The sequence below is a fragment of the Cannabis sativa genome, chromosome 6, assembly GCF_029168945.1.
Source record: "Cannabis sativa cultivar Pink pepper isolate KNU-18-1 chromosome 6, ASM2916894v1, whole genome shotgun sequence".
Classification (NCBI taxonomy): domain Eukaryota; kingdom Viridiplantae; phylum Streptophyta; class Magnoliopsida; order Rosales; family Cannabaceae; genus Cannabis; species Cannabis sativa.
The window spans coordinates 59,276,286-59,287,163 of record NC_083606.1 but is presented as its reverse complement, the minus strand read 5'-3'; the positions used below and the strand labels follow the sequence as shown (position 1 = coordinate 59,287,163).

The 10,878-nt window shown below is 35.1% G+C and overlaps 1 protein-coding gene across 1 annotated transcript; it reads left to right on the top strand.

Annotated features, from left to right (window-relative positions):
- The first annotated feature begins 9,052 nt into the window (after positions 1-9,052).
- Positions 9,053-9,862, top strand: LOC115695235 (uncharacterized). The gene has a single exon (XM_030622314.2). It carries the CDS (start codon positions 9,053-9,055, stop codon positions 9,860-9,862), a length of 810 nt encoding a protein of 269 aa, XP_030478174.2.
- Positions 9,863-10,878: the final 1,016 nt, after the last annotated feature.

The window sequence follows — 10,878 nt, the reverse complement described above, 5'->3', positions numbered from 1 at the left end:
ATTTAATTTGAATTAGTTATGAATTTTTGAAAATTGGAAAAATCGGGGTGACGAGCAACTTCATCACGCGCGCGGAATGGCTGCTTGCAGCCTTCCTGCGCCGTGATTTCTCGGCCAATCACCCCAGATCCGTGCGCGGATGGCCATGCACAGCATGCCATCCGTACAGTTCATCCAATTTTCCAATTTTTTCGATTTTTCATGCTATTTCATGGAATTAAATTCTGATTTTTTGTGTAGTTTTGTATGTTGATTTTTGTTTTTCAAATTTCAAATCTAATTATTAGAAATAAATTAATTTTAATTTTTAAAATTAATTTTAGATATTAGTGCAATTTGATTTTGAAAATAGGAAAAAATCAAGTTTTGCTTACCTTTTTCTTATTTCCTTTAAAATTTGATTATTTTTTTTTTTTTAAGGTCAGATATTAATTTTTTTTGTAACTTGACCTTAATTAAAATAAGATCACAATAATCATGATAATTTTAAAAGAGGAAATAAGGTATTTTTGTTAACTTTTAAATCTTGTTATTTTTTAATTAAATTAAATTGTAAAACAAGAAAAGGGTATGTATTTACCATTTTCTATTTTATTATTTAATTTATTAAATAACATGAAATTTAAGGAAAATTAGCAATTTATTTTGAAATGACATTTAGGTTACCCAAAACCTAATTTTTCAAAATAGTAGGTTTAATTTTATTTTATTTTTCGAAATAAATGATTAAAATTAAATAAATCCTACATCCAACTATCCAAATCTAACCTTGTTGCAGGAGTATGTGTTTTAGATTGTTTGTAAGTTTTCTAAAACCTATTATTGCTTGATCTAAATTGCCTTGGTTAACTTGATGATCGATCAGATGATCTAGTTTTAACCAAAGGTTCAATTGACGATAGATCAAGTAAATAATTTGTAACAGGTAATTTTTACAAACTTCTTTCATCTGTGTATGACCTAGCAACATGATAGGATCCATCCAAATGTGTATGCCTGTGTGAGCCTATATGTTTAATTTCTATTATAGATACATATAGGTGGTTGTTGCTAAATAAAATATCATAACTGATAGATTTTATTTAGGCTCATTTAGTTGTGAGCCTATTCAATTAATAACAGTTATTCATTGTAAGGTTAAATTCCTCTCTTTTGGGCCTTGTGTGAGAGTTGGGAGCCTTAGAAGTGGGTGCGACATACTGGACCCAGCCCCCCCTCACATGAACAACCCCAATTGTGAAGGCCCATTTGCCTGATTTGGATAACTGTGCTAGGTTAATTATATTAGTTTGACCTAATAAAAGATTGATTAGCAACATAATTAATTTCATTGTTCCTTGAAATTAATTTAAGAAAAACATAGTTTGAATAGTCATATTCTGGAAAGCTATATGTATTTTTCTTGTTTTTAATTAAATATGAAATTATAACCATATAAATTCTTTCTGAATCTTAATTTTATAATTTCATTAAATATTCCTATTTAAGTTGAGATTTAGTTAAATCTATCAAATCAACTTGGATTTGAATATTTTTGAATTACCTATTATAAATTAAGTTGAGGAATTTTGGCAATTGGTTATTAAGATTCTTTAGATATTTTTTAAGTTGATATTTTCTAAATATGGGAACTTAAAATGGAATATCTTCTAAATTAAGTGGTTACTACTTAATTGGTAATATTTAATTAAGTCATTGTTTGAAGAATATTTTAAGTTGGGTATTTAGATTTTCTAAACAACTTAAATAAGATATTTTTCAAAATTATTCCATTTTTAAAATTTAATTAAAGTTTTTACTTTAATTTGTAATATTTCATTATTGAGATATGGAATATAAATGATTAAACAAAATACTTGTTTAAATAATGAGCTTTAATCAAAGAGAAATTCGATCTCCATTGTTGGTTTTACATAGCTATTGTTTTAGTGAGTAATCCTCCCTAATGGAGGAACGTTCATTAGCAAGTTAGCGCCGTTTAATCTCGAAAGATAAGTATTCTTATAGGTTTATTTATATGGTTCATGACCACCCTAATGGTGGCGACTATGTAAGACTTATAAGAATGCGAAACAATGGTAGAAGCTCATAAGATAGAATTGCCTTGACTCTCGCCTAAACGGGACAACGCTGAATTCCAATCTTGATCGAATAAAAGGTTGCTAGAATGTTTGACATTTTAGATGAATTGACAACTCTATTCAATGGATGATGCTTTGACTCTCGCCTAAACGGGACACTGTATTAGTTCGTTGGAAACCTTGGAAAATAAACTATGTTAGATTTAGTATTTTTATAACATAAGTGATTATTTGTTTTCTGAACCTGTGTATGAATTTATAGAACCAAAACCTTACTTCTGTTTATTGATATGTTGTAGTGCCAATATGAATAACCCTCATCCCGATCCACTCCTAGTTAGTATCTTTGCAAAAGAACTCAATAGTGTGAAAATGCATCCTGGTAGTTGCATTAACTCGCACCTATTGTTGATGAATCTGAACTTCCAAAAGGCAAATCTACTAGGAATTGATTTATCAAAGGAACAATGGGTAAAACTCATACTTTATAGTCTTCCTCAGGAGTATAATAGTTTTGTTCTATATTACTTATTGAACAATCCTAACTCCTCCGACATGGACAAACTCGAGTTTGAGTTGAGGGCCCATGAGCGGGATCTGATTACAATGAGACCTGCTAGCATTGCAAGTTTTAATCAGAGGAAGAAGATTAAGCATGAGGGCTCTAACAAAGCTGCTTCTTCAAGTACAAATATCAGACATCATGTTCTATGTGCGAATTGTAATGGAAAGGGACATAAAGAAGAACAATGTCCCAGGCTTCTAGACAATTCAAACGAAGGTGATGCTTTTGTATTTGAATCATGTGTTTTAGAGAACGACAAATCCTCCTGGATTGTTGATTCTGGATCTACTAACCATGTATGTTCTTCATTGCAGCTGCTTGAAACTTGGGAGAATCTTCACCCAGATGAGTTAAAGCTTAAAGTTGGAAATGGCGAGTTGGTATCAGTTAAAGCAAGAGGAACAGCCCGAATCAAGTTTAATTCTAAGAAGTTTTTACTTTTAGAGAATGTTTTATATATTCCTACTTTTAGTAGAAACTTGATTAGTGTTTCATGTTTACAGACACAATTTTATATATTGAATTTTTCGAGTTCAAATTGTTCAATTTCTCGTAATGGATTTCATATATGTGTTGCAAACATGGAACGAGGGCTTTATGTTTTAAGACCTGATACTCAAATCTCACTAAATACTGAACTTTTCAATGTAGCTAAACCTAGAAGCCTTAAGAGAAAAGAGATTGATAATGATGATCAAACTTATCTATGGCATTTACGTTTAGGTCATATAGGCTTTGATAGACTCAATAGGCTAACCAAAGACGGTCCATTGAAAAATGTCGTCTTAGGAGAGCTGCCAGTCTGCGAGTCTTGCCTAGAAGGAAAAATGACCAAACGTTCTTTCTCTGCAAAGGGAGAGCGTGCCAAAGAACCCCTAGGGTTAGTACATTCAGATGTTTGCGGACCGCTGAATGTAAAAGCCAGAGGAGGTTATGAGTATTTCGTCACTTTCATTGACAATTTCTCTAGATATAGTTTTATTTACCTAATGCAAAAGAAATCTGAAACGTTTGAAAAGTTTCAGGAATTTCATGCTTTGGCTCAAAACCAATTAGGTAAAACATTAAAGATCTTGCGAACTGATAGGGGTGGAGAATATATGGATATGCAGTTCAAAGATCATTTAATTGAACTTGGAATTGAATCCCAATATACTGCCCCTAGCACTCCACAGCAGAATGGAGTTGCAGAAAGAAGAAATCGCACTCTCTTAGAAATGGTTAGGTCTATGCTGAGTTACTCAACTCTATCTACGTCCTTCTGGGGATATGCTATTCAAATGGCAAACGATATTTTAAATGTTGTTCCATCTAAAGCAGTCCCTAAGACACCCGTCGAACTATGGAATGGTCGCACACCTAGTTTGCGCCATTATAGGATTTGGGGGTGCCCTGCTCACGTCTTAAGAAAGAAAGAAGGCAAACTGGAATCGCGAACTGAGGTTTGCATGTTTGTCGGAAATTCTAAAGAGACTAGGGGTGGACTATTCTATAGTCACAAGGATAACAAAGTGTTTGTCTCTACAAATGCTACTTTCGTTGAAGACAACTATATGAAAGACAACAAACCGAAAAGTGAAATTGTATTAGAGGAAATGCTCACAGATACTGTTCCTTCAAATGTACCATCTTCTTCTACTCAAGAAGAGGAACATCCCACTCCCTCAGTTGTAGCAACTGAGAAAACTACTACTAAAGCTCCTGTTCAGAAAGTCACCGCTCCTCGTCGTAGTGGGAGGGTTTCTACGAAACCGTCTCGTTATGGCTTGGATGGTGAAATCAATATGGTCGTTGGTGACGGTATTGATGACGACCCATTGACCTATAAACAGGCAATGGCAAGTCCGCAACGGAAGCGATGGTCAGCCGGTATGGATTCAGAAATGGATTCCATGAAAAAGAACAAAGTCTGGGAATATGTAGAACCACCTGAAGATTTTCGTCCAATTGGATGTAAATGGGTCTACAAGAAGAAAAGAGGTGCTGGAGGCGAAGTCGAAACTTTCAAAGCTAGACTGGTCGCCAAGGGTTATACCCAAAGAGAAGGTGTGGACTATGAGGAAACTTTTAGTCCTGTTGCCATGCTCAAATCCATCCGAATTCTTCTCTCCATAGCTGCCGCTTTAGATTATGAAATCTGACAAATGGATGTCAAGACAGCCTTTCTTAATGGGCTTCTTGAAGAAACCATCTATATGGAGCAACCAGAAGGTTATGTTCTTCCTGGGCAGGAGAATAAAGTTTGCAAATTAAATAGGTCCATATATGGGCTTAAGCAAGCTTCTCGCTCATGGAACAAAAGGTTTGATGAGATCATCAAGACCTACGGCTTTCATCAGAATGAAGATGAACCTTGTGTTTACCAACTCAAGGAAAACCAAGTAGTAGTATTCCTGGTCCTTTATGTTGATGACATTTTGATCATTGGAAACAATGTCAAGAAAATGACTCACATCAAGGAATGGCTTGACACTCAATTCGACATGAAAGACTTGGGTGAGGCAGCCTATGTTCTTGGTATTCAGATTGTCAGAAACTGGAAGAACAGATCCCTTACTCTCTCTCAAACAACTTACATTGACAAAGTTCTTGAGAGATTTTCCATGACCAATACCAAAGGGGCAAACATGCCCTCTAGACATGGTATCCGTCTATCTAAGGAACAGTGTCCTACTGATCCTCAAGAGATAGAAGACATGGCAAAAATTCCTTATGCTTCTACAGTTGGAAGTCTAATGTATGCTATGCTATGCACTAGACCTGACATCTGCTATGCAGTTGGAATCGTGAGCAGGTATCGATCAAATCCGGGAAGGGTACATTGGAATGCTGTTAAGTATATTTTGAAATACTTAAAGAGTACAAGAGATTATGTATTAGTCTACAAGGGTGGTGCTTTGAATCCCTTAGGCTATACAGACTCAGATTTCCAGGGATGTCTTGAAGACAGGAAATCTACATCTGGGATGGTGTTTACTCTTGGGGGTGGAGCAGTGGTTTGTAGAAGTGCTAAACAAACTGCGATTTCGGATTCTACCATGGAGGCAGAATACATAGCTGCGGCTGAAGCAGCTAAAGAGGTTGTCTGGCTTAGGAAGTTCTTCACCAATCTTGGTGTAGTTCCTGGAATGGAAAGGCCTCTAGTCCTGCTTTGTGATAACACTGGAGCTATAGCCAACAGTAAGGAACCTCGGAGCCACAAGAGAAGTAAGCACATAGAAAGAAAGTATCATATTATCAGAGAATATGTGGCAAGAGGGGATGTGCGGTGGAGAAAGTGGATACGCAGTATAACTTGGCTGATCCATTCACCAAAGTCTTGGCAGTAACTTCATTCGAAAAGCACCGTCAGAATTTAGGATTAATTGAAATGTACTGATTTGTTTTATATTAGTGCAAGTGGGAGTTTGTTGGGTTTTATGCCCTAAATAAAACTCTGTTTCAATGTAATCCAGATTATTCTATATCAATAAAGTGACAGAAGTATTTTTTCATTCACTTGTGTAAGTTTTGGTTCACTTAATCAATTACTTGTCTATTTGATTTATAAATTCATCCAAACCCTTTTCACATACTTGAACATGTTTATTGTGTTGTCAACACAGTGGAAAATAAACATGACTATGTGAATAAAGTATTCCTAGATTTATCAGAACACTGGGTTTCACTGATATGACAATCTACAACAGAGTTTACTTACATTTGGAGAAATGTTATGTTCTTTCCAGAACATAGGTTAAAGTAAAGCTCAAGTTGGATGCATGGAGTATGCATTGGAATGGACCGATATTGAACTTTGAATTAGATTTTGAAACTTACCGTAAACATCTATTCAATTCAATATCATAAGTTGATCCTAGATCACATGATCTAAATCCTGATATGGTTAGGCTTAATTTCAAGAGTGTTATTCGTGTTCTTTGATTTGTTAGTTAAGCCTAAAACTTTAGTCTGGGCAATACATACATTTTGGGAACACGGTAGTGCGATCGAGTGGGAGCGCTAACATAAATATGGAGTCTATAGCTTCTATCTGGCGAATAGTAAGCAAAGGGTGATTTCCTTCGAGCTTAACCAAACAAGATAAATGATTGAGTACTCATTTCACTTAGTTGAAATATCATTTATACAGGGTTAAGTGTTTTAAGGATAAAATACATTGTAGGGTGTTACGGTAATTTAAGTCCCTTTACAGTGTAGATCATCCATATAGAGGATCATTGATCACATTAGGATTATAACAATGGATAACTAATAATGTGTCTATATGGTGGAACATATAGAGCATTCTATATACTGAGAGTGCAATTCTGAGTTCTATGTGTGGATTCAACGAAGAATTAATAAGTCAGTGAATTTAAGTGGTAAATTCTAGATCTGCTTATTGGAAGCTCGGATATATAGACCCATGGTCCCCTCACTAGTTGAGATGATATTACTTGTAGGACTCATTTAATTGATTTTAATTAATCAATTAAAAATTCTCAAGATAGACTTGTCAATTTGATAATTTAGCACTTATTAAGGGCAAAACAGTAAATAGAGATTTTGAAGGGCATATTTATTAATTAGGAAACTTTAATTAGTTTCATTATTAATAAAATAAATGATATTATATTATTTGATAATTATTTTTAATTATTAAATAATTAGATTTATCATTAATATGGTTGAACAATAGAATTGGCAATTTTTCACAAAAAGGGAAACTATCAAGTGTAGGAAAAGGAAAGTTGGAAAAGAGGCAAGCCTTGTTTCCACATTGCCTAGGCCGGCCCTTTACCTTCCTTTTCCCTTTGATTTTCTCAGTTCAAAATGTCAATCATAGCCCTTGGTGGTCTTCTATAAATAGAAGGCAAAGGCTTCAGAGTTTGACACATCTGTACAACTGAAAAGCTTTTCACAGCATTATTCTGAAAGAATTTTCTCTCAGAAAATTCTCTCTGAGCCGCCACCCTCTCTCTCTCTATTCCTTCACTGTTTCGAAATGTATGAGTGCTAGAGTAGTGCCCACACACATCAAGTAATACCTCAATCATAGTGAGGAAGGCTGTGTAGATTTCAGAGATAACAAAGAAGGACTTTCGGGCTCAGATCTTGATTATACTCTGCTACAGAAAGGAATCAAGGGTTAGAGATCTGAGTGGGAGGAGACATATATATTCCACTGCAATCACTGTAAGATTTCTGATACTCTTATGTGTTTAATTTCATATCGTTTTAGAAGTTCATATTTAGGTTGTTAAATCAACATACTTGTGAGTAGATCTAAGTTCCTGGTAAAATAATTTCCAACAGTCATATCATTTTTGGATTCAGGTAATATTCTCAAAGAAATCAATTCAACTATTATTACCTTGGTTCCAAAAATAAAATGTCCTAACACTGTCAAAGATTTTAGACCAATTGCGTGTTGTAATGTTATTTACAAGATTGCAACAAAGCTTTTGAGTTCTAGAATTCGAGACATTCTTCCTAAAATAATTTCTCCTTCCCAAGGAGGATTTATTAAAGGAAGATTCATAGGGCATAATATTATGATTTGTCAGGACCTGGTGAGACACTATAGTAGGAAAGCCAATAAACCAAGTTGCATGATCAAGCTCGATCTTCAAAAGGCTTATGATACTATTGAGTGGGGATTCTTGGAAGAGATGCTAGAAGGCTTACACTTTCCTAAGGAATTCATTAAGCTGATAATGAATTGTATTACAACTCCGAGGTTCTCTCTTATGTTCAATGGATCCTTACATGGGTTCTTTGAAGCTAAAAGGGGACTTAGGCAAGGGGATCCCATGTCTCCTCTGTTATTTGTCTTGGGAATGGAATACTTATCTAGACTTATGAAGAAAATAGGTGAGAAAAAGGACTTCCTATTCCATGATAGATGTGCCTCACTTCAATTGAATCATTTGGTTTTTGCAGATGATGTCCTTCTCTTTTGTTATGGAGATACACAGAGCATCACTTATATGCTTCAAGCTCTTAAACTTTTTTCTTTCACTTCTGGGCTTCAACCGAATGCTAGCAAAACTGCAATTTATTGCAGTAACATGAATGAAGGAAGTGTGAAGAACTTGATTGAAGCATCGGGGTTCTCTAAACAAGCTCTGCCATTTACTTATCTGGGGATACCTATTTGTTCTGGGAAGATTTCAGGTAAGGAATGTGAGCTGTTGGTTGAAAAAATGACGGCTAGAATTAAAAGTTGGAGTTCAAGAAATCTCTCATTTGCAGGTCGGATCACTCTAATTAATTCTGTATTGATAGCAATTCAGGCTTATTGGAGTCAGTTGATGGTATTGCCAAAAAAAGTGGTAAGGGCAATAGAAACTGTGTGTAGGGCCTTTTTGTGGAAGGGCCAAGCAATGTTTAATGGTCCTGGGGCTGTAGCTTGGGAAAACATATGTCAACCAAAAAAGCAAGACGCTTGGGAATCATAAAGATAGAAGAGTGGAATAAAGCAGCTATTTGTAAGTACATCTGGGCCATATCTAACAAGCGGGACAGCCTTTGGCAAAGATGGATACATAGTGTATACCTCAAGGATCAAGATTGGTGGAACTACACAGCCTCTATCCATGCCAGCTGGTATTGGAAAAAGCTGGTAGCCATCAAAGAACAGCTGAAGCTGAAGTGTGATACAACAGAATTCCAGCAGAGACATTACACAATTGCAGCAGGTTATGTACTCTTTTCTCCTCCTGGAACTAAACAGAAATGGTGCAATGAGGTATGGAATAGATTGAATATCCCCAAACATAGTGTTATCTTATGGTTAGCCATGTTAAATAGATTGAAAACAAAAGAGAGATTGCTCAAGCATGGATTACAAGTTAGTGAACTATGCTGCCTGTGTAATGATCAAGTTGAAACGGTGCAACATCTATTTTTCGAATGTGATGTGGCTGTGAATTGGTTGAAGGATATAAAACAGTGGCTGTCTTGGAATGTGGTGTCTTTGAATTTTGCTACTTTACTCAGGTGGATTGCAAGGGCCAAGATCTCGAAATTTCGAAAGAAGGTTTTTACTGCTGCAATAGCTGGACTGGTTTATAGTGTTTGGAAACTGAGGAACAACATAACTTGGCAAGGGGAATCACTATCAAATAACCGGGTTACTGAGGAGACAAAATGGGCTATCAAAACACGAATTGCTGTGTTTACACCCAAGAAGATTAAAGAAGTAGATAGAAAATGGTTCAATGAACTATAATGTAGATAAGATGTGATGTATAGATTGATTGGGCCTGACATGGGTGCCTTTAGTTTGTAAATATTGTTTGTGCAATACAATGTCCTGATTTATCAAAAAAAAAAAACAATGGATAACTAATGACGTGTCTATATCTTGGAACATATAGAGCGTTCTATATGACTGAGAGTGCAATTCCAAGTTCTAAGTGTGGATTCAATGAGGAATTAATAAGTTAGGAAATTTACTTGGTAAATTCGGTTCGACTTATTGGAAGCTCGGTTATATAGACCCATGGTCCCCATACTAGTTGAGACCATACTGCTTGTAAGACTCAGTTAATTGATTTTAATTAATCAATTATAATTCTAAAAGTTAGACTATGTCTACTCTATGAATTTTCACTAAGCAAGGGCGAAATTGTAAAGAAAAGAGATTTTAGGTTTATTTATTGATTAAGAGACTTTACAAGTCTAAATTAATAAATATATTAATGGCAATATTATTTAATAATTATTTTCAAGTTATTAAATAATTAGAATTGACATTTAAAAGGTTAAATTGAAAAATTGGCATTTTTGAGAAAATGGGAATGGAAAATAACAAAATGGGAAAGTTGCAAAGTGAGGCCCAATACCCTTTGTATGGTCGGCCACTATGCACAAGAAATACCATTTGTAGTTTCCATTATTTTAATGCCATACAATTCTAACCTAAACCTAGAGGGTATTCTATAAATAGAAAGTGTTGTCTTCAGGAAACAAACAACTTACACACAACTTTGATCATTTAGTTTCTCTCAGAAAATGCCACACGCCTCTCTCTCTCTTTTCTTCTCTCTAAATTTCAAAATTCCTTGAGTGATGAGTAGTGCCCACACACATCAAGTGGTATCTCAATCATAGTATGTAAGACTATGGAAAATCTGCATCAAAGAAGGAGAAAAGAAGATCCAGGTTCAGATCTTGATTACGCTCTGCTACAGAAAGGAATCAAGGGCTAGAGATCTGAATGGAAGGAGTCATAATATTCCGCTG